This window comes from Coffea arabica, chromosome 11e (assembly GCF_036785885.1).
Source record: "Coffea arabica cultivar ET-39 chromosome 11e, Coffea Arabica ET-39 HiFi, whole genome shotgun sequence".
NCBI lineage: Eukaryota > Viridiplantae > Streptophyta > Magnoliopsida > Gentianales > Rubiaceae > Coffea > Coffea arabica.
The window spans coordinates 18,466,573-18,491,557 of NC_092331.1; the positions used below are offsets into that span (position 1 = coordinate 18,466,573).

The 24,985-nt window shown below is 35.6% G+C and overlaps 2 protein-coding genes and 1 pseudogene across 3 annotated transcripts; 1 reads left to right on the forward strand and 2 right to left on the reverse strand.

Moving 5' to 3' along the window:
* Window positions 1-116: 116 nt before the first annotated feature.
* On the reverse strand, window positions 117-2,805 carry LOC113717697 (V-type proton ATPase 16 kDa proteolipid subunit-like; annotated as a pseudogene).
* Window positions 2,806-5,549: 2,744 nt separating this feature from the next.
* Window positions 5,550-11,793, forward strand: LOC113719046 (putative late blight resistance protein homolog R1A-4). Its single transcript, XM_027244034.2, has 3 exons — window positions 5,550-5,840; window positions 6,088-10,519; window positions 11,357-11,793. Exon 2 carries the CDS (start codon window positions 6,097-6,099, stop codon window positions 10,471-10,473), a length of 4,377 nt encoding a protein of 1,458 aa, XP_027099835.2. The 5' UTR covers window positions 5,550-5,840; window positions 6,088-6,096; the 3' UTR covers window positions 10,474-10,519; window positions 11,357-11,793.
* Window positions 11,794-14,694: 2,901 nt separating this feature from the next.
* Window positions 14,695-21,789, reverse strand: LOC113719632 (uncharacterized). Of its 2 annotated transcripts, none has more exons than XM_027244880.2 (7): window positions 21,025-21,789; window positions 19,844-19,946; window positions 19,644-19,709; window positions 18,480-18,653; window positions 18,287-18,383; window positions 15,262-15,398; window positions 14,695-15,176 (listed from the first exon to the last, which is right to left on the reverse strand). In XM_027244880.2, exons 1-6 carry the CDS (start codon window positions 21,614-21,616, stop codon window positions 15,273-15,275), a joined length of 1,158 nt encoding a protein of 385 aa, XP_027100681.1. In that variant the 5' UTR covers window positions 21,617-21,789; the 3' UTR covers window positions 14,695-15,176; window positions 15,262-15,272. The 2 variants fall into 2 exon arrangements, with proteins under 2 accessions (XP_027100681.1, XP_027100682.1); XM_027244881.2 differs by having other exon boundaries at window positions 15,257-15,398.
* Between the last annotated feature and the right edge of the window lie 3,196 nt (window positions 21,790-24,985).

The following is a 24,985-nucleotide window of genomic DNA, read 5'->3' on the forward strand; positions in this document are numbered from 1 at the left end:
TTGCATATTATCTAACGTCAGAAATCACATTTCATCCTGCTGCACAAGCATCTCAGATCCTAAATTTTGAAGGATTGTAACGTAGCTAGTACAATAATATAAAAGAAGCAATACAATCATCCAAACTTGAGCAAAAGTACATCATCCAAAAAATCCACACCAAAAGTGTCTACAAATTACATACTAATTTAGATGATTTTAAATTAGTCGTGTACATATGAAGGACACCTTTAACAGCAACTCAACTACAAAGCAAGGAAGATGTCTTCAAAAAACTGCCACTTGACCCAAATGTTGCTTTAGTTTTCTTCAATACTCACCTACAAGTGTCGTAAACCAAACAAGACAAATTACAATTCACGCAGGCAAATGAGATGATGAATAAGAAACACAAGCAAATATAAGAGAAAAAGAATCCACTCCGTGACTAGCATAACTCCGATCCCTACACGTGGACAAGCAAAAATATTCCAGCTTATAAGTTAAACTGGAATAAAAATTCTCAATCAGCTCTGGATTGGCCTGCTCGGGAAGAAAGGATAATCCCAACAAAAAAGCTTTGGCTGTTGTGCATTTTCTCTGCAGTAGTAACATAAAAATTCTGAAGCACACTTGATAGTGGACATAAAATAAGTAACGTTAGATACAGAAAATCACTAATGGTGCATAACAGCATGATAACTGCTGAGCCCAGGAGATTCATCATAAATCATAAATGAACAAAAATCAAACTAAAAGCTTTTCTATTCTAAGTTTAAAGACTATGCTAAGAGTGGGAAACCATTTTACTAATTACAACCCAAAGGTGACTGACAGGTTGTAATAAGCAGAGCAAGAAGTTTATCAGTTGAAACAAGCAATAGAAGGACACAATCACTAAAGAGTAGTCCTTCAAAGTAACCTCACAACACTTACTTTTCTTTTTTGCATGTTTACCCGCCATAAGTATTTTATGATAAGGACTATTTTAAGTTATGTAAAGCATCAGAGATTCAAGTCTCTCTTTCTTTCTTTCTTCTTGTTCTTCTTTTTTATTTTTTAACACAACTACATTGAAAAGTAGGTTCATGAAACAAATATTAAAATACAAAGAAACTGGAAAGTATTAGGTACTTTAATATAAGGAACAACATATCTGGGCACTGACATTGACATTGAGCTTGCCAATTGGGTAGCAGAATCTGGGCATTGAGGAAGTCAGGCCTACCCAAGACCCTTGGATCCTCTAACTTAATACATGCCCTTTACAATGGCATTTGAGACAGTTTCTCGTAATTATAGTTTCATAATTTTACTTACTACCTTTATCTTTGCAACAAAATCAAGTTTCTTCACATCAGCTTACGATCTCTACATGTTTGTCTACTAATGGTACAGAGCTACTATGTTTAGAAAGTCAACATAACCACTAGTTTGTCAGCTACCGAAGTTCATTAACAATCATCTATCTAATGCAGGTTGAAATGCAAAAAGGCAACTACCATACTTCACTTCATGATCTTTAGGTTTCTAGTGAAATTCAATAGGCAACAATAAATAGCAAGCCGATTTATTACAAAACCAGAAATTCCACAAGATAAGGAGCACGAATAGTAATACAATATGGAAATGCGAATTAACCCTGAAGTAAAGTTACAATAAAACATGGAGACCAAAAAAACCTTATAACACATTCACATAGTTTTCTAGGAAGACAAGCCCCTAATTAGAGTCAAACAATCTCAGATGCAGTAGGCTTATCCCATACTAACATGTACCTTATAACATCTGTTAGAAGTACCATGTATTCTCATGAGCTCTACTATTCTACAAGGGACTCTATCCTGAAATCCCAGCAAAATGAGCAGAAGCAAGCTCCAAAAAGTGAAACCGATATATGTTTCAAACAAAAAAGGCCTAAACTAAATGTAAGTTAGTTAGTCAGACACAGATATCCAACCAATAGAAGCACAATTTACAAACATCAGCAAAAAAATAGCTGCAAGAACCAACACAAATAGACAATACATCTCTTTAATCAGGACAAAAACAAGTTAAACTACCTGACACCAGCATCACCGACAATTCTGATGGCCATTCCCGCGGAAAAGCCAGCGAGACCGCAAGCCAAGCCAGAAGAAAGATGTGCATAGCCATCAAAGAGGTAATAAGCTTTGGTCTTAGGATTAATTCCAGTACTGATGATGACAGCAATAATCAAACCGTAGATACCCAGCACACCAGCCATAACAACCGGGACAATCGACTTCATCCCAAGCTCTGGCCGCATCACCCCCATTGATTCCACTCCTACCCACTCTTCGCTGTCCCATAACCAGCTCCCATGCCTAAATTCCCATAATAAATAGGAAAAATGAAAAACATAAATCGACATGAAATTTGATAAAAAAAAAATGTAAACGTAGTTATCTATTTTAGGGTTAGGGATCGTACAGGAGAAGACAAGGACGGCAGCCGCGCCGAGGAAGCCAAAAAAAGGAACAATTTCATCGCCGCTAAAAGTTGATGACATTTTTCTTCAGATTAAGATCGCTTTTAGGTTACAAACTAGAAAATTGATCGGAAATTCGATCGAAAGAGCTTTCCGGAATTGGGGGCTCTCTCTCTCTATTGCAGCGATCCGATTGGTAATTTTGGGTGTTTTGACACTGCTGCGCTGTTCCGCTCCAGATCACACGTTTCAATTGGAATGATTGGTTTTATCCAGAGAGGAAAAATTGGGGAATGAAAGAGTAGAGCTTGAGATCAGGTAGGTTCTGGAGAAGGGCTTACAAATTTTTTGAAAAAAAGACGCCTTAGTGGAGAGTTTCAGCATTTTCTGTTTTTTTTTTCAATCTGTTTCCAATTACGACGTCGTTATGGTGTTTTTTTTTTCTTTTTAATGACCATTCCTATTGCATGTCATATTAAGATTGTATTATGACATTTTTCTAAAAGTGTCATAATAGATGTGTCATTAAAGACTATTTTTGTAGTAGTGTCAATCATCCTACCATGGAATGAATGTAAACAATGGAAAGAAGGACACCAAATGGAGAGGATAAACAAACATCATGATAAAGCGTTATTACTCCATTGAATTCACCATTGATGAAGAAGGCAATAAGGATCTAAGAAGGTATATTGTTTTGTTATTTGTTTTTTTTTTTTTTTTAAGAAAAGTGCGTGAAATTTGAAATTTGAAAAAGCAAGTTCAAGACACCCACCAAAGGTGATTTTGGCTCCCTACTTAAAGAGAGAAAGTAACCCACCTACAAGAGGGGCTTGTGAATCGATGTGGACGTTGGTTGGACCAATGCATCACTCTTTCAATAGGTTGTGTTCTTTGTAGAGCTTAAATTGGAATCCAAGGATTCAAAAAAGAAATTCAAGGATTTGAAATTTTATCAATTTCTACGAGACAAAATTTACCCATACATTATCAAGTGATAAAGAAGAAATTGAAAAGGCATTGAAAGATGATCGGAGTTCTAATGGAACATTTTCCATAGTTGACGGATTTTAGAATCCAAAGGAATTTCAGATTTTACGAATTAATTACCCAAATTGTAAGTTACAAAGTCTTGATTACATATAACAACATAAAACCTCTATGTTACCTTTTAATGACAATGAATAAATCGAACGTAGAACAAGCAGAAAAATTTGAAACTGCAAATCAATAAAATTACAAGCAATGGATTAATAAAGAAAAGTTCTCAAATTTTATAGAGGCAAAGCAACTCACCTTTGGCTACACATCTTTCATTTCTGCTCTCAAATAGAGAATTTTCAAGATGCTAGTATAACAAGGAAAACGAAGGACGAAAAGGGATAGTGTTGCCATATTGCTTTGGTACAGATTAATTTATCTTTGATTAGGTGCACTCGAAATTCATCTTTAATTTTCTTTAAACTGCCATTTGAACGTCTGTTTTGTCAGTAAAAGGATTAAGGAGAAATATTTAACCAACTATGATTTCAGCACAAATTTCTCGTCAAAAGAAATTCACAACTGGACAATAAGTAATGTTTGTCTAAAAAAAATTCAAATCTAATAAGCGATTTTAGTCAGAACGGGACAATAAGAAATTTGAATGCAAATGATGTGTAGATAAGTGCCTACATTTCTCATCAAAAGGTCTTTATAAGGCATATTTAGTATGCGCATCTGCCCTGAAATTACACTCTCTTGGCTTAGGGTTCCAAGGACTTGAAAAGGATGTGGGAAATTGTCCCCTTGTACATTAAAAAGGTTAAACATGTGGCAAGTAAAAATTTGTAATGTTGTTAATTTGTCTTGCATTGTCACCCCCTGCAATTCTTGAAAATTCCATTACCTCTTATATTGTTGCCCAACAAAATTTTTTTAAAAAAAATTATCCATTTGCTTTTATCCTATTGAAAATTTAAAACACCACCACTGAAATAGAGATAATATGAATACGTTTCAATTAAACTTCAATGGCTCTGCAAGTAGTCCGACTGGTTCCGCAACCTTGTAGTTACCAGTAGATCCCATGATCGACACCCGTGTGCTACCTCGTTGTGTATCATTGGGGCAATGTTTTACACATTCTTAGGGGATTAATCTAATCAAAAGGTTAGAAAACCCCTAAATAAAATAATATATATATATATATATATATATATATATGTAAACTTCAATGACATTATTTTGTTTGCATTCTTTATTGAAATGCATTTGTGAAAGTAATTGCAAGCACTGCCTCCGCTACGGCTTGAAAATATTATGCTTAGCAATGATATCTGTGAGATACACGGGCCACGGCTAGTAAATATTATGCTTAGTAATGATATCTGTGGAATAGATGGGTTTGTGCTTTTGATCAAATTGCTAATGAGTGATTAACGGATTTGAATCTTTTGTTACCCATTTATGCGTTACATCCCCATTGCGCTGTTTGATTAGTGTAAATCTTGTAATATTTTGTGTATCATTTCACTGAGTTGGTGTAAACGAATAATATGGTGTATAAGTTACACCAAATATTAATTTGTACCCATAAGGAAGATGCATTAAATAGTGCAAGAGTCACACCAACTTGAGAAGCACAACACCTACTTGTATAATAGAAGATTGGTTGCGATTGTTAACCCTTCCACTTGGTTTAAACATTTATTTTGCACAAAATTGTCAGTTCCCTGTCACATTTGCCTCTTTTGCGAATACTCCTCGCGTATGTTGAAACTTAGACTGTAAAGGTAATTTAGCCCCTCAGAGAAATAAAGTATTTCTGCCCTCTTCATTTTTTTTTTTTACAAAAAAATTGAGGTAATACGACTACTATTTACACCAAGTAGAATGCAAATTAACTTAAAGTTGTCACGCCTATTAAATTTATAATCAATCACACACATCAGAACAAATTATACCTTAATGGATTAGGTAGGAATGGATAGGAGTATTATTCATTTATTAATTTGTACAACTATTATTGAATTTCATCGTGCATAAATGCAATATACTGTTGAGCTCGCATTGGGGGAGGGGCAGGGGCTGCACCAATTACACCTTTTACAAGTTTTTAGCTCCGGATGCTTATAATACAGAAGAAGAAATTTAGCTAACTCCAAAAAAGACAGACGGCAAATATGACCGAAAGAAGATAGAACACAAAGATTAGGACCGAAGGAGGGGCCTGCAACGGCCTCAACCACCCAAAATTAAAGCGAAATGATAATTGGTTGACAAAAACTGTACAAGAGAAATTTCGTCACAATGATCAATTTCTTTATTTAGCCCCTTGGAGATTGCTGATTAGAGTGAACTGGGAAGAAAGAGGAATAAGCTTTAAATCTTGCTAAAATCAAGATCCATTGCCAGTTTTCTGGGAAAAGTATGTACCAATCTACTGATGTATCTAATTTTCATCAACTATAAAGTTCAATGTTGAAACTATCCATTTCTTGCGTATTGGACCAATTTTAGCTTTTGCATTAGGTGGTAATATGACTGAATATTTGCTCAAGTATGATAGCTTTTTTTTTTTTTTTTGGTTGAAGTATTATAGATTCTTTCTTTTTATTTTTCCAAATCCCTTCACCCAAACTAGATTTAATTTATTTGTCTGGTTATTCTTGCAGGATCTGCTGATGGAATTTCTAACTAAGCTTGTTAAGAAAGCTGATCGCAGTCCAACTAATGCTGTGAATTTTCTCCTGATGGAACTGGGTGACTGGTGGAACTTGTCAGAAAGTCAAGATGAAGATGAAAAAGATGCACACAAACAAATTCAGATTCTCAAAGTAGAATTAAGATTGTTGAGAACGTTTCTGATATACGTTGGAATTTGGAATGATCTTCATAAAGATGTTGGTCTGTTGCTGCAGTCTCTAGTCCAGGATCTTGAAGCTGCATTCATGGAGGCAAGTACAGATTTTAGATCTCCGCCTGCGTATGAAATTCAAAGAAGTGTCGAGTACTTGTATCCTGTAATTTCTAAGTGGCAACAAAAGTTCAAGCTTTTCAGGCCACTGATTAAAGCAGCTTACGATTATGTTTCATCCAAGCAGGAGCTCTGTTCATTTCAATGCCAGTCTCCTTTGGTTTCTTACTCTCCTCTGAGTAATTATGTTCCCTGGAATGAATTCTCTGGCTCTCTACTGGATAATCTGGTAGATCTGTCTAGAGAGGACACATTTCATGTGCATATCAAGCCGCACATCCAAGTCATGGCCAAGATGATAGGAAACCTAAGGGGCTTTATGGCGGTAGAGAATCGGAATGCTAACCAACAAGAGTATAGACACCTCTTGGCTCATTTTGGAGCAATACTTGTCCAAACAGCATATATTTCTTATGTGTGCTGGATTGATGGCTTGGATGAAAACATGAAAAATGAGATCATTCCTAAGCTTGTTGACCTACTGAAAAAGCTAAAGCCTAATGCTTCACAAGTTACAAGGATATGCTTCAAGTTACTGGAGGATCACAAATACAATTGTGAAGAGTTTGTCCGATTTCTCATTCCTCAGAAGAATCAGCTTCTGACCCTTCAAAAAGGGCTCAAATACCTAATAATGTTGGTCATCCAGCCACCATCTTTTTACACAGACAATGATGTAAAGCTGCTTTCAATGGATATTATAGAAATGGTTAGCGAGCTTGGATCTTTCAGCTACTTATTTCATGCTAAGGAAACAGTAGCAGATCTCGCTAAGGATGCTTATCCTCTACTTTTTAGGTTGCTCGAAAAGATGGAGCGTCTCAATGCAGAGCTGTTCCTCACCGAGTTGCTACAGCCCGGAATAGTGGAGAAGTCTTTCGTGAAGAACCGAATTAATTCTTTCCATGATGGATTAAGTTTTTTACAGATTTTTCTAGGAGATGATGGCAGGGAAATTCCTCAGCCCATATGGAAAAATATTGGATCTCTAGCTAGGAATGCTGGTAATGTATATCTCGCATTTCTGCGCAAGTCAGTAACCAAAGACAAGGTCACCTTTGAGCTTCTCAAGTCGCTTGAGAGGATTAAACTTTTCAAGATGGAGATACTTTTGCACGAGCTTCTAAACAGTCGTCCAAATATGACGGTCGATGTGCAGAATCAAATACAAACCCTTTACAAGGGGCTGACAGTCCTCAGAACTTTTCTTATGGGTCCACTGGAGGAGGATGGTAAATTGATCTTGGCACATGTTGAATTAGTGGTCAAGCACGTAATATCAGTTATTTACTCAGTTGCTGCCAAGAAAGTCACAGAAGACATGGCAACGAATCTTGTTCTTTTGCTTCCAGAGTTGGTAGAAAAGATTGAGCCTGTCAATGCAGGGATAAAAGAGATTTATCTGCGAGCACGAAGCTCATTTAAATCTTGTTTCCCCAAGCCTGAGGGAGTTGGCTTTATGGATTTTCTTATAGGAAATTTGATGGAGCTGCTGAACTCCAAAGCTAAATCGATTGGTTCTCTGAAATATCCAATTCATATTGTTCATAGAGAGATGGGATTCTTGAGGTCGATACTCTGCAACATTGGAGAAAAGTGGACTCAGCACTTGGATATAAAATGTCTTGTTTCACACATTATACAAGTGGCATATGAGGTGGAATACCTTGTTGATTCGTTGGTGGTTAGAGGAGGTGTTTTATGGTATCATGCGCTATGGGTTACTGATCTCATAGAAGATATCAGGCTTCTTAAGATTAAGGCTTCAGAGATCTCTATGAAGACTTGCGGTATCAATATCTCTAATGGTCCCGAGGCATTGAGAAAGGTGACATCGCCAGCAAAAATTCCCAAAATTGATGAAGAGGTCATTGATCTTGCTGATCAGAACAAAATTATGATTGATAGGCTTACAAGAGGATCACGACAGCAAGATGTTGTCTCGATTGTTGGTATGCCTGGGCTAGGTAAGACGACTCTGGCCAGGAAGGTATACAATGATCCTTCAGTTATCTTTCACTTCCATATTCGTGCATGGTGTTCTGTGTCTCAAGTATACTGCAAAAGAGATTTATTGCTCGAAATGCTGGGTGGCATTATGGATATTACTGATAGTATCCTTGAAATGAGTGATGATGATCTAGACTTAGAGTTATATCAATGTCTCAAGAGAAAAAGGTATCTCATAGTTATGGATGACATCTGGAGCACTGAACCATGGCATGATTTAGAAAGAACGTTCCCAAATGATGAAAATGGAAGCAGAATATTAGTCACAAGTCGTCTCCCTGATGTGGCTTTGGAAATTAAAGCAGATAGAATTCCTCATCGTCTTCGTCTACTCTCCCATGATGAAAGCTGGGAATTGTTGCAGAAGAAGTTATTCAAGACCAGAGATTGTCAAGTTGAACTGGTGACAGTTGGAAACCAAATTGCCAAAAGTTGTCAAGGACTACCTCTTGCAATTGTTGCAGTATCTGGTATCCTTGAAAGAACTGAAATGACTCTAGATTCATGGAAAAAAGTATCAGAAAGTTTATGCTCACGCATTGCCAGTGATCCGCAAACAAGGTGCATGGAGATCCTAGAGCTAAGCTACAAGCATTTGCCTGACTATTTGAAGCCGTGCTTTCTCTATCTTGGAGCATTTCTTGAGAACAAAGAAATTCCAGTCCGAAAGTTGACATGGTTATGGGTTGCTGAAGGATTTGTACGAAGTACGGCGTCAAAACGTGTGGAAGATCTTGCAGAGGAATACTTGAAGGACCTCATTGGCAGAAGCCTAGTAATAGCTTCGAAAAGCAGATCCAATGGTGGAGTTAAAACATGTTGTGTTCATGACCTGCTGCGTACTTTATGCTTGCTGAGATGTCACGAAGAAAATTTTCTTCATTCAGTAACTGGACATAATTTCTTTTTTGATGCTTCTTATGATGATTCAGATTATGGTGTTGATCCAGATTATCATCCTACAAATTGCACAACATATGCAAAACGGAGGTTATCCATTTGTTCTAAGAGAAATCATTTCATCATGTCAAGGCCTGGTGGACCACACGTCCGCTCTCTACTATACTCTGCCAGCAGTGATTTGTATCCAAGATGTCCCTACAACATCTCCTTCATTTTCGAGAACTTCAAACTTCTCAGAGTGCTGGATTTGGAATGCATCAATATGGGTAATTCTTTCTTCAGTGGAATAGAGTTATTGGCTCATTTGAGGTACTTGGCCCTTTGTGGTGATATAGACTATATTCCAGCTTCAATTGCCAACCTCTGGAATCTGGAAACCTTGATTGTGAAAGGACTAAAAGGTAAAGTCCTACTGCCACATACTATTTGGAGCATGGAAAAGTTGAGACATTTGCATGTATATAGTAATGCTGTCTTCAACATGCAAGACAATGAAACAGAAAAGGCCACGCAGTTAGGAAATCTGGACAGTCTTTCCACCCCATCTCTCTCTTTTGGTAAACATACAGAGAATATCATGCGAAGGTTTCTCAAACTTCGGAGACTTAGATGTCTGTTTTCAGAATCAAGGGTTGATGTTGGGAACTCAAATCAATTTCCAGTACTGAACTGTCTCACAGAACTAGAGTCGCTCAAAATTCTCTGTTCTGGTAGAATTGCTCATCCTTTTAAGTTTGACTTCCCATTGAAACTGAAGAAGTTGACTCTATCAAAATTTCGCCTGCCATGGGACTGCATTTTGGAAGTTGGTAGATTACCGAACCTGGAGGTTCTCAAATTGCTTTCTAGGGCCTTTGAGGGGAAAGTGTGGGACATGAAAGAAGGGCAGTTCCCTAAACTCAATTTCCTAAAGCTCGACACTCTGAACCTGGCCCAGTGGAATGCCACCAGTGATGACTTTCCCAATCTTCAACACTTAGTTTTGCGAAATTGCAGGCAGCTTGAGGAAGTCCCCTCTGGTTTAGGAGATGTCCCTACACTGGAGATCATTGAGGTGCAATTGTGCAGACAATCTGCTGAAGAGTCTGTCAGAAGAATAGAGGAGGAACAACACATGATGGGAAATGATGATTTGAAGGTTCTAATCAATCGTTCAGAATGGGATTTCTGATCATCACCAGAATTTTTGGTGGAGCTTTGCAGCATTATGTTCAGAGGTGAGTTAATTTAAGTTAAATTATACAGTATTTGTTTACCAGGAGACAAAGTGTATTCTTTCAGCTACTAATTTATTGGCACCTCACTTGCTAGAGACTTTTGTAACGATTCTCAAAGCTTGTTGATTCTAGACTGGTTCTGATTACGTCAAAATGCACTATTTTGGTAGATATATATTTGCTTTCTTTTCATCTTGTCCTCATGAAAGTGCACTTCTAGGAATGTCCAATTGGTTTAGCTACACCAAGATAATCAAAGGGAGCGAGTCTTTGGAATTGTTGATCTTGCTAGCTTTTCTTTTCTTTTCTTTCTTTTTTTTAATTGTCCTTGCTGGTCAGTCCAACAAAATGAAGTATCACCAGAAGCCTTCTATTAAAACCAAATAGGTAGATTGAAACAGAAAAGTTTTAGCAAAGAATGAATCCTTGAAAGCAAGGGTGGCATTAGAAGTAATAATGATATGTAAGAATAGTCATTCATGAGGGGAGTTGGCATGGAGGTATGATGAGGTCATGGTTGTTCCTTCCACTGCTGCATATGTAGCTAGCAATTTTAGTTGCAGAAAACATGGTGCTATTAACCTATTTATGCTCTATGTTCTTGATGGAAATTGCTTTGGTACTATTCTAATCCAGGAAACTGGAAAAGCAGATGCTCCAATAATGAGCCCTAAATTAGTTAAACTTCAGAAAAACATAGATGCTATAAACATCAGAGGTGGTCTACTTTCTTGGGGAATCCAGTATGCTGAAAACTCTTTGTTTTACCGAATTTGTATGCTTTAGGCCACAACTTGGTCTTTCACTAGCCGGACTAACATGCCAATATAATTTCAGATGCCTCTCCGGAAAGAAGAAAGTGGGCGTCTGTTAGAGGTGAAGGAAATGGAATCCTAGAGTTTGAAGGATGGAAGACAATCTTGTATAAGAGAGTTCTGATTTATCACCATGGTTTCTTCAAATGTCTGTAAAATATTGTTTGGCAAATTTGTTACTCATGGGAGGCAAACCAGACATCCTGTGTTTTATTTGCTTCCAACAGATTCTAAATCCCATATTTGGAGAGTTGATGAGTACGACTGGAATTTTGTATAGTGCTGAGGATGGATACAATCAAGTGCGCATTCTTGTCCTGGTGAAGTATTTACTTTGTGGAGCTGATCCCATACGTAAAGCTCCTAATATCTACATCCAGATTATTGCTTTTCTTGTGAACCAGCAGAAGATTCTTAAACACCTATAAAAGTGGAAAGCATGATTGAGTGACTTCAAAATTTCCTTGTACTTCTTCCATCCTGTTAGAAATGTTATATTGTTCATCTTGAAATGTCTCAAAATATTTTTCATGTTGAGAAAATTAAAGCACTTATTAGTTTCTCCCCCCTATATAGTCACTTCTTTTAATCATATGCACGTCACCATTTAAATTCAAATTTTGAATTTGAATAAGATTGGAAAGGAAAGCACAAATATCACAATCAAACTATTATTTTTAAAAAATTAAATTTCCAAACATGACAAAATAAGTGATAAAAAATTAAATTTCCAAACATGACAAAATAAGTGAGACAGGGGGAGTATCATTTATATATTTACATAGTTTTTGGGTCAGCCTTTTCTTTTCTCTTTGGTTTTATTTTGGAATGACCATTTGCAACATCATAATTTTCCTACTGGGATAGATCTTCATTTTGTTCATACGGTTTTAAAAGTATACTAGTCTTGTATTATTACAGAAATTCCTCTTCAAGGTACGTCCCTGTACTATGAAATCAACTAATGCATCGCTCTTGCAACGGGTTGTGCTCTTTGTAGAATCTGAAAATACCTGTAAATGACAAGAATTGGGACTTTACAATCTCAGTATTTAAACATTTTTTTTTTTGGGTAAGTTGAAAGTTTTGAATCCAAAATTTTCTACTTACAATCATGATTCAAAGACTTGGCCAAGTCATCACCAAAACGGAGCTTCCGATCCGATACCGAAACGAGATGACTCCGAAATAATGAATCGCCTAAAACTCGACCAACTCACCAAGAACTTGATCAAGATGCCTCCGAAACGGATAGAAACAGTCAATTCGCCTTGAGTCATCACGAGTTAACTCGATTTTTATTGTTTTTGCTAATTTTTTATTATCTTTGTTTATCATTTTTTTACAATTTTTAAAATATTAAATATTTCAAAAATTTGCACCTCGTCGAGGCTGCGACCGATATGCCGAAACCAATATGGAACAGTCTGACTCACGACCACAACCGCAAGTGACCGTGGCTTTGAACCATGCTTACAATCCTTCCCATCTTACCATCCAACCTAACACTTCCCCACAATCTCATTATTTGAACTTGATTTCCTTTTTTGAGGTAAAATTATAAATTTAAAGCAATGTAGAGAAATTGTAAAAATTTTGGAAGGAGATGATTTTAGAACCCAACAGAGTTTTAAAATTTACACATTAAATACAGTATCCTACTTTACAGATTCATGATTACAGAACACTGGTAATAGAGTAGAAAACTCTTTCATACCTATTAACACGACATCATAAAACAAAAAGAACATTTTAAGACTGAAAAAACAATAAAGTTGCAAATCACAATAGAAAAGAACAAGTCTCCATTCCGAAAAGGTAATGCAACTTACCTTTCCCTGCAGTTCAACCAAACTTTATTTTACCAAACAATTTTCATGCCGCTAGTATGAAGGGAGATAATGTCCCTACACTGCTTTGTACAGGTTAGTTTATCTTTAACTAGGAGCACTCTGAATTCATTTCTATTTTCTCGGCTGCCATTTGGACTCCGTATTTTGTGGGAAAAAAAAAGAAGTGAGAGAGAGAGAGAGAGAAAGAGAAATATTGTGATAGACCATGATTTCATATCAAATTTTAAAAAAATCTATTTTTAAGAATAGCATTGCTATACTACGCGAAACATCAACGCCAGATTCCAAAGCAATTAATACGGACCATAGGATTAACTTTATCTGTGAAAGAGAGGGCAAATGAGAAGCGATAATAAAGTGAAGCATCTTGCTCTTTATTTTTACCACTTAATTCGTCTAGTCGTAATTGTATTTTATAGCTTTTTGCTTTTAAGAATATTCCTCTGTAATATATGCTGATTATCAAGTTTTGTCCAGGAGACCACAAACATCCATAAAACCAAAACCTCTATCACCTTCCCCAGTTTCACTTGATTCTTGAACGAATTGACCGAGTTGAGAAAATATCAGCTAAAACCAAGTTTAATTTTCAAACTCAACTGGCTTCGCATAAAAGAGAGCACTTAACAATTTAAATGAACCAAGTGCTTTATCCATATTCTAGTTTTATTACAGATTAAAGTGCTTTGTAAGGATACAGATTGCAAGTAAATCTAGGAATGGCAATGGGGCGGGGGTGGAGTGGAGGAACCGCCTCGTTGCCCAAACATTCCCCCCACTCCCGTCCCACCCCTGTCACCCGCTCCCCACACTCCACCCCGCTTCCCCGCAGGCTAATAGAAATTTGCCTATACATGAAGTCTAATTTTACAACACTAATTTTACATGAAGTCTATACATTAGCATGCAAAACAGCAATACACAATTCCCTAAAGGAACTGAATTTCAGCAAAACAGCAATACACATGATCGCATAGCTCTGGCATTTTATGTTTGATTAAACTGGTTGCAATATAAAATTCATATACGTGCAAATGCCAAAAACACAGCATCTACACAGCTTCAACTTTTATAGACGATACAGAGGGAAGGAAGTGACAAGAAGAAAAAGCAAGAGACAATTGGACATTTAACAGAAAAAGAATTATAAGAAGGGGAAATGGTGCAATTCCTGAGAAAAAAACAATTCATAAATCTATTAGCATAACTAATCAGTAATTTGTATTAGTATAAATGTATAATTATTAGTATAACTAATAATATAATTATTATAACTACCAATATTATATATATAATTATAATATTTATTTATTTATTTTTAGGTGGATGATGGGGTAGGGGTATACTCCCCCGTCCCCTACCCATTTTTCAACCAGGGGAGAAAATAAACCCCCGCCCCGCCCCATCAACCAGCCACGGGTACCTGCCCCAACTGCCGTCCCTGCATAAATCACACCCTATAGCAATGGGGAGTAACAACAGCACTATTAAATGCAACAAGCACACACACACAAAGAAAAAAATGCCATTTATGAAATCACATTTTACAAATGCTAGGATGTCTTGTGAAGTAAATCAACATCATATTATCTTTACTTCAGCATTATATCTGTAATACAATATATTCTCAACTTCCTAAAGCATCAAATAAATTAAAACAATGGGTGCAGATTGACAAGGTAAAATAATTGTGGACAACTAAACAACAAATCCTTAGCCTGGTAAATTGTCCCTAGCCAATAACTCAACTAAAACTACCAAAAATCCATAAACCGAAATAATGCAAGAAAATTTGAGCTTGTGATCCTTGAGGTTCTCAAATATCAAGAAGGCATTCTGATGCAAATAAGAAAACGCACCAAAGCATGTAATTTTGGACATCATTCACATGACGTTTGCCAATGTCTCCACCATTGGTGATTATAATTCTATAGTAGGAGCTTTGATCAAGAGAAGTTCTAGATGTTTCATCTGTACCAAACTGAAAACCTGTCACCAAATATCGAAGGTCATAGGAAGAAACAGAATTGCTCCAATTGCTTATTCAACCACAGATAAGAGATATTCACCTTACCTAGTTATCAATCAACGGAACTCGTCGTGATATTCAAAGTCTTCATCTTCATCATCACTGAATATGGCGCTATAGAATACATATGGGCTGTCAATCATTTCTGTCAATGTCAGCCGTCCATCTTTATCTGAATCAGCCTGCAAAGGAGTTAATAAAACATGAGCATTCTGTTCCACACCAATTACCAGAAGTGCAGATAATCAGCTGTGTTCCCGGCATTTCTTTCCTATTATCATCAGCATCCATCGTTGTTTACTACAAGGTTATCAGGTTTAGTTGGATCTGATTATTATGCATTTTCATAAACTTCCTCTGGTAAATATCAAGACTATCAAAATCTACCCTCCAGAAATAAGAGACGAGGAAAAAAACAGGTTAAACAGAAAAAGGAGATAGAGAATAAAAAGCTGAGGATGACTACATGCAAAAGCTCAGTCCTGCAACAGAAGTTCGATGAAAAGGAAGTGAATCCATTCTCCTCACACATCGTATGCAAATCACAGGCATTAAAGTAATTTTATGAAAGTTCCAAAGCACCAGTAAGTTCTTTCATGACAACATTGGGTTTATTTGGATAGTGAATTATTTATAAAAATTTATTTACTTGCACCATCAACACATTTTTCAACCACCTTTTTATCTCACATATATCACATCGAAAAAGTACTACAGTATTTATTTATTTTTTTTTTAAAACATCCTAAATAGTCTACTAACCAAACACACTCATTATTTCATCCAATATTTCACTTTAGGAACCCAAACAACAGAGAAATGGCTTTGGATGCAAATGGTAAGAGTCAGTAATCATTTAGAAAGAACTAGAAAAACAGAAACAACAGCAATTATAAGGTTGAAGTAACCATTATTCTCCTCTGCCGTATACATCAATGAACAATCAGAATTTGTACCATTTAACCCCCATGATAAGCAAGCCCCACAAGGTATTAACTGTGTTACTACCAGGAGTGGAAGTTTAATTTCCACCTAACCATTCAATTAGGAAAAGGATGAGCAATTTTGACCATAACTGTCATCTACAAATTTATCAATATCCATATTATCGTGGAACACCTAGTAGATGAAAAAGTCATCTTAACATCAATAGATGTCATACGCTGCACACAAGAAAAGCTAGAAGCGGATCATCCAGAACTCTCCACCAAACACTCCCTCCCACATACAGTAAAGGAACAAAGTGGCAATGTTATAAAAGCATCTTTTGCAACCATAGTTTTCTCCAGGTGACCTTCTGGGACTCACCCAGTTTTGAGCATAGAAGATACAACAGTTGAACACAAAAGAACTCAAAGGGGAAGTAACACATACTAGGAATTACCAAGGCAAAACACGACATACAGGATGAAGACTCAACATGCAACCACAGCCAAATAACTTTTGATCATTCTTGAGCAAACTGATATACTTTCTCTATCAATAGTTATCATACCTTCTAATGAAGTAATAAGGTCTCTTTCAAGAATAAAACATGAAAAATAAAGCAGAAAAACAGAAAACGAGATAACTGAGTTAAATTATAGTAATGAAGCATACTAACTGGAGAGATAAAAAGAGAGGGATAAAGAATTCATCACCACTGTTTCTTAATAAGAACGGTCTTACATTATCACAATGCCTCTTCAAAAAATTATAAGAGATGATAAAATCGATAAATACAACCCATTACAACAGAGAAAAAAACATTTTGAATTATTCATCCACTTCTACTCAATAATCAAAGAATTTTTTCAAACAAATTGATGATGTGATTATTGTTGAATCTTGTTGGAAAGCATGCCCACAAAAGAGTGAACATGAGTTGTCAAAGTGACAACAGTTCCCGACTGAGATTTAGACCTTAACTTTGACAAGCTTTTAGGGTTGATTGCTGGTGTAACTCCAGACAATTAGAAGATGGCAAATGAAGAAAAACCTAGAATGACTACTACAACCTGCAAGACCTTGCACCTTAAGGCAGGGTTAATGGGAATCCTTTTCGTTCCTTTATACATCTTCCAATCAGCTCATACTCAAAATAAAAAAAAAAGTACTGCTTTTTTTTTTCAACTCATTATATAATCTATTTTTGGCTCGATGGGATAGCCAAGCCATTCCCCCTTCTTTTTGATTTATGATACCAGTCCGGGAAAAACAATAAAGAAACAAATCTATTCAATGAGCAAAAAAGGAGAGAGGGGGATTCAACTTGATAGTTTGTTCAAAACTATACTGGTTTTCAAGATCGGGGCTATCAACCACTCAGCTCCAAGATACAAGTTTTGTTTTATTCCTCCAAATAGAACATGACAATAGGGTAGATTCCCACTATCTGTAGAAAGACCTCCGGTGGGAATCTATCACGTGCCTCTCAATCAAAACAACTACATAATAGAACAACTCCAAACCAACTAAATAATCCCTTGTCAAATGAAGTAATAAATCGCTAAAGTCATAGTGGTTATAAAAAATTATGACCATAAAATCACATCATAAACCTACATAATAAAAAGCCCAAAAAAAACACATCAAACTCACGTTACTACTGAGTACCATTTATAACAAATACTACTAGGTGAATTATTTCAACTCTGAAACAAGCTTCATGTTATCAAACATCCCCTTGACTCTTCGTTGGCAGCTTATTCAACTCGTACTACAAGGGAACGCGGAAGGAAACGAAAGAAACAAAGAAAAAAGAAAACAAATATCTGAATCACACTTCATAACAAGCCAGGGAGAACAAACTTTTAATACCATGCATTTGACCATACTAATAGACTTCAATACACTGAAATGCCAAAAAGCTAAAATCAACAGTACTAGCTGAAGGAAAAACAACACATTAAGAAAATTAGAAAATTTTTCTAAGAAGACAACTTAACCAATCTGTGTAACAAAATTTTTCAGATAAAATCACACTGTTTGGCTACAGTTATGCTTTTAGCTCCATCTTTATCCTTTAGCAATTTCAAATCCAACTTATATAGACCAAGAAAGAAGAAACACCATCAAAACTAATTAGTACCTGTTGTATGACGTAGTCTGCCTGTTGTTTAGCATAATAATGTTCAGACGGATGAAGCTTTCCAATAATTGGTAGCAGTTCCACATCTGACAAGAACCTACAGGGCAGAGTTTTGGGTTATAGGCAACTAATCACAGCATATAACAAATGATAGATTATACAGTATATTTTTAAAGGACATCTAGTTAATTACCTGTCGCCATCCTTGTCAAGCTGGGAAAACAACTTCTTGGCTGGGGCTTCTCTTGAATCATCAGACTGGTGCTCAGAATTGTGATCCTCTTCATCATAGTTCCTTACCAGGTCAAAAAGCCCATGGAAAAACTCTTTGAAGCTGACCCTACCATCTTTATCAGAATCTCTTTCTCTGAAATATTTAATGATGGAGAGACACGGTCCACGAAATCAGAGTAGGTTTGGGATGGTAAGAAAAATAGGCAATAGTACAAAAGAGAAAAACCAAACCTTAGAAGCGAAATGTGCAAATGATCAAGTGATTAGGAATTGATGAGGTTATGGAGAACATGGTAACTTAACAAAACCATCAATCCAAAGTTGGAAACTTTCTAGTAGTTGTCTCGTTTCTTAATCCTTAAGAAGTGTCAAAAATGAAAATCTCGTGCAAATGAAGATGAGCCACTTGTAGAAAATTCAAAATATGTATGGAATTCTCATTAGTGTAAGACTACTTCCATAAAGCATCAAGTTCATAACAAATTAAAGCAAAGTCTTACCAGTCAATGGCTTTCTTGTTTCTTGATTACAAACAAAAATCGCAACATTGAAAATTTCAGTTTAACCAGTGGTGACATACTGTACAGGGAAACATGCAAAAGGACATGGTTTTTTTAAAAACAAATTTAAAGTACTCCGATAATTAGTTGATAAACAAATATCATCTGTGGAATAATTGTTTCATGATTTCCAGACAACGGTATTGCCTTCCAACACACTATGAAAATCCATCCAACCAACATTAAGAATATTATTCAAGCATATGGTTCGAAACAAGTATCAACACACAAAAAAAGAGTATAAGGATTTAAAAAAAATTTCTACTGATAAAAAATTTCCTGCTTTCCCAGTCATATACATACACACTTGAATCAGTAAACATAGATGTGTACACGTGTGTGTGTGTCTGTGTGTGCACATGTAAATGGGCAAAGAAGAAGGGCTCAGCAATTCAGCTGGCATACTCAATGCATTCACATATCACATTGCTCCTAGTAGTTGCCAAGAATGGTAGGCAGAAACGAACAAGAAGCAGAAGCAAAAGGACTGCACGATCAACAAACACTCAACAGAAATTGCACTTTCAGGTTGTGAAACAGACACTCAACAGAAATTGTCATACCTGATTTCTTCCTTGCACAACCAATTAAGTAGTTTGGGATTTTTTGTATCAGCTGGATGCAGAAAGCTACAAAATTGCAATGAAAGTACCAAATAAGTTGATGAGAACATTGAGATATTTAGGACAGATGGGCAAAGAAAAGATTTATTTTACATCTTCCTTTTGTTTTTAAGAGCAACTCCAAGCAGAACAAAACTTACTCATTAAACTCTGTAATATTCAAAAGACCATCACCATCTGCATCTGATGCATTAAAATGCTCTTCTTTCCACCAACCCATATCAATTCCCGAGGAATCACTACCTGGTGAAATTAAATTATCAAATAAAATTACAAAAAAACCCTGGGGCAAAATTGGACCACCTCATCCAAGTGCACTCCTTTTAAAACATTGAACAGAATACTGAACAGTAAGTATTAGGGTCACCCCCTGCCATCAGCTGTTCAAAATACCCAGAAATTTCTTATATCCATAAAAACATTTGAATGAGCTGTAAAGTTCAAATCATGTCATGCCTGCCCAAATCATGTCACCAAAAGGTCCATGCCAGAAAGGAGTGTAAGTTTATGTCGTGTGAATCTGTGTGAGCAGAAAGTCCACTGGCTCTGCTTGATAAAAGTAAAAGATGCTACTGTATGATTAAGGAGACCAAGCTTTAGTAGTACCCTAACAACTTGGGAGGGGAGGGTCTCACCAAACCATACTTAATTCAATTAGAAAAATAGATCATATCCTTCAATTAGCATTCTCATATCTGTGAAAGGTAGGTTCATGCTTTAATTTTCATATATGCAATTCAACAGCCAAGTCTTTCTGCACTTATATACTTCGAATATATGATGCACCCAAAGGCTTCATGGACCCAAATCTACAAGAATCCATTATTACAAGGATAACGTCTCTAATAACACAAACAGAATTTTCTTTGTTCGTTTCATGAAACTAAATAAGTACCTAAATGCAGATGGCTTTGAAATGTAGGTAGAAAAGGCAAACAGAACCACCTCACAAGACAGCAATTGCTTTTCTTTTCTTATTAAGACCACGTTGCACATCTATACAATATCATACTCTAAGGTCAATCAGAGTTACACCTACTAGACTTGCTCCATTGCTTCTCTGCGCTAATTGATTGCATCAGTAGTCCCATCAATTTTACTTTGTTAATCCAATTTTCCCTATATATGTTACCAATCGTTCAAAATCCTAACTTCATGCCCACGTAATTCAAAATCCAGTAAATTAAACTAGATTCTAATGCACTGAATCAACAATACTCTGCTGAAAAATGGACAAAAAGAAAATCACATTCAAGCCTACCTACAAACATAGACAATCACATCAATGATAAAAAAGATGAAGTCCAAATATTTCAATTACCTGAAGGTTTGACCCAGCTGGGAGGCTCATACTCAGAAAAGGACACAAGCCCATCTTTATTCTTATCATGGATCTCCAACTCCCTCTGTGTCCTATGCAAAACCTCCTTCTCAGTCTGCGCCAAGTTCCACCGAGTCAACTCAGGCTCAGTCACAAATCCATCAGCCGGGTCCACATCAATCTTCGGGAACAAAAGCACCAACCTATGAGTCACATTAAACCTCTCCTCGTCATTCAAGTAATCCTCAGCATCCATAAAATCCTCCCACTCGGGCTGCGATTCAGCAGGCATAGCTTCTCCGTGTTGACTCATCGATGACCGAGTCAACTCGGGGTGGTGACTTTCCAAGTACCTCTTCTCCCATTCTCTGTCCTCCCGCTTCCGCTCAATGTCCGCCACTAAAGGGTCGAAAGGGACGTGACGTTCATGGTGATTTAACGACGGTGGTGCGAAGGTGAAGTTGGAACGGAGCTTCAGACGGCGGTGACGGTGGCTGTGACTATCGTGGTTGGAATTTTGAGGGGATTTTGAGATGAGGAGGAGGAGAACTATGGCTACAGTAATGTAGATTATCACCGATGTTTTCCCCATTCTCTCATCGATTATCAGTAACCAATACTTGAAGCGAAAACAAAAATAGTATAAATTATACCAAGAAAATCAGTGAAAAAAAACCACACACACACGCAGTGAGAGGCAGTGAGAATTGGGTGTTTGAGGCTTTGAGGTGGGTTTTGGGAAAGGAATAAAGGGTACCTATTTACTTTTAGAATTTGTACTGCTCATGCAAATTAGGCAAAAGTGGTAAGTGATTGATTGATCGAGGAAGGAATATTATATTATAATTTACTAACATTTTACTTTTTTTTTTAAATGTCTTATTGGTTCATATATGACTGATGAATAATACTAAAATAATTATCACTTAAATTGATTGTTAATTTCTATTTTTAGTCAACAATTCATCATGTAAAAATTTTATCATATAAATATACATATAATTCATGTGTTACTATATGCATATTTTATTTATCAATTTCTTTTTTGTAAAAAAGTAAATACAGTTATTCTAAATAGTTGTATGCACAAATTTGCAGTGAATTAATGGTGTAAGAGTATAACTACTAAGAAAAATGGAGTCTGTGAATTTCATTGCATAGTATTTATTTCCTTTAGGGTCACTCCGTATGTCTATAATTCTATACAATTGAAAGAACATAGGAGAACTAAGGCCTTGCTTGGATTGCTGTTTTCCGTAGAAAAATTTCGTCATTTTCCGTGAACACATTTTCCTATTACCTTTTTTTCTCATATACATCAAATCGCTACAGTAATTTTTCCATGAAAAATGACGGAAAGTGCAATCCAATCGCTACAGTAATTGATGCAACATTGTTGTAACATTGCTGCGATCCAATGAAATACTCAATCTGAATGTCTGAAGGTGGACCTGTGTACTTATTACTTGAATCTAAAACTGAATGTCGAATACCATCAATATAATTGTCAAATTGACCGAATGAAACAATAAAATTGTCTAACTGTTTATTAAAAGCAACATCAACGTAATCTAATGAAAATAAATTAAACAGCAAATTATTCATCCGTTTAATTCCTAGCTCATGGCATTGAGCATGGACAAATCAGTCACCTGTTCCACATCTTCATCATCTGTTCCATTCTCAATACTTGAACTCATAGGTCCTTCAAAATCATAAACATGTATATTAATCAATAAAGGAATAATAATATATACACTGGCGTCTCAAATCATTTGAAGTTAGAAGCATGCTAAGGTTTGGTAAACTTCAAATTCAAAGTAAAGAACTGATTAGAGGTAAATAAAAACTGTCATGAAAGTTAAGGAAATGGAATCACTTTGGCTCTTCTATGAATATGCAAGGTTCATCAATATGCCATTACCTATATCTATGTAACAATTAGAATTGCAACAAATGCATTAGAAAAATATAGCATTATGGTAACTTTACCATGATAACTTCAACTCCAGGTACTGTGATTTTGATTCAAATTGATATTGATATGTTAAGAATATATTAATTTGCAGAAATTGTTATATACCTTTTGGCTTGATGGACATGTTCTTCAGTATCAAACTCCGACATTATGTTGGTTCCAAATTTGGCATCCATTTCTCTGCACCAATGTATATTTCATCAGATTGTTGAACAAACTCTATACTTTCTCAAGATAAAATTTGGACTTGCTTAATATATTTAAATAAATGCCTTAAAACATTGTGCAATACCTCTTTGCCGGAGTGCTTTCTAAGAAAAGTTCACTTTGAGCAAGCACATATCTCTTGATATACAGAGGTTCTACTTTTGGCATTTGGAGGAGTGCTTGTGTTGCAGTTCATGATACTATTTTCAATTGCATATTCTTCAGATGATTTTTCAACCTATAAGTGATAACTTATAAAATTATTGACTATGAAATAAAAATGGAAAACAAAATTTTTTCAAGTCACTTTTGATTGAAACTTTAAATGCAAAAAAATTAAAAAAAAAACCTGTTTCTTTAGAAATTCTTCTTCAAGCTCAAAGTTCACATCAAAAACCTTTGTTACTGTAAATTTCTTATAACCGTACAAAACATTGTAGTCGGTGATTTTTACTTGAAAAATGAAAGTTTGGCTCTTTAGTTTCTCAAATGCAAAACCTAATACATCATAGCAGTCCATTTCATCCTCTAAAATATGTAAGGTGGATTATACCTTTGAAAAAATAAAATTAAAATAATCAAACTATGATGTTACATCAGTACCGAGTATTAGTTATACTAATGCAAATTAGAAAAGTTTTGAATACTCGTGTGAACTTTCAAGCCAACCTTCTTCCTACAATAGCGGCAAGCCTTGTAATACCAAGGCTCTTCCAAATCGACTATCATTATAGTTGCTTTACACGTGTAAGTTTTGTCCTAATTTTAACATTAAGGTTATAAGTACTTAAAAACTATTTATAATCAATTGTAATATTTTACATTCTTCTTTAAAAAATTTTAAGGCATCTCACCTGATTCCCATTATTTGAAGCACAAGTCTGGAGCTCAGAAATAGATATTCTATTTTTGAATAGGAACTCTTCAAGAGGCACTTGTTGCTTTTGAGGAATGATTAATTATTCAATCCTATTCGCAACTTGTCCCACACTGAACAATTAAATTATTAAAATTCTGTAACATGAACAATAATTGATTGAAAAAAATAGATGCAAAGCACAATGATATCAGTTCTTACCACTTCAGATATTCAGCAACTTCAGGAATTTGAAGAGTCTTATACACTTTTGTAGCAGTTGTTGTTGACAAATTGAAACTTCCTGCAATTTTTTGACTAAAATTTTAAAGATGTCATAAAAAATGCAAACTAAACAGTGAATAATGCAATGATATTTTTTAATTACCTCTGCAATTGTTAACTGTGTTTGATGTAACTATGAGAATGCAAGGTTCAACAACTTCTTCATCAATGAGATGAGCAGTTTGAAACTGTAGTGTGATATTCATCTTTTAACTACTATATATTTGTAGATACATGTCAAATAACTAATTTATAAAGAAACAATAAAGAATTAAAATGGCTTTAAGTAATTCATATTTGATGTTATTCACCATTTGTCGATCAATTCAACTTCTTTTTTTTTTGAACCTTTTTCCCACTGCAATTCTAATCCATTATAGGACCTTTCTTGGTCAACCTTCCGATTACATCTATTGAAAAGAAAATGTAATACATTAAAATGACATAATCAGTTTGTGCATTATACACATACATTAAAATGTCAATGTGACCCTTTTTTTAATACCTGTAAGATGCGAGTCATCTTGAAAGCAAGAAGGAATATCATCAAATGGGACAAATTCAAGCTTGTTTAGTTTAAACTTATCCCCTTTTTCCAACAGGCGTTTGACAGAAGTTAAAGTAGTGAAATTTAT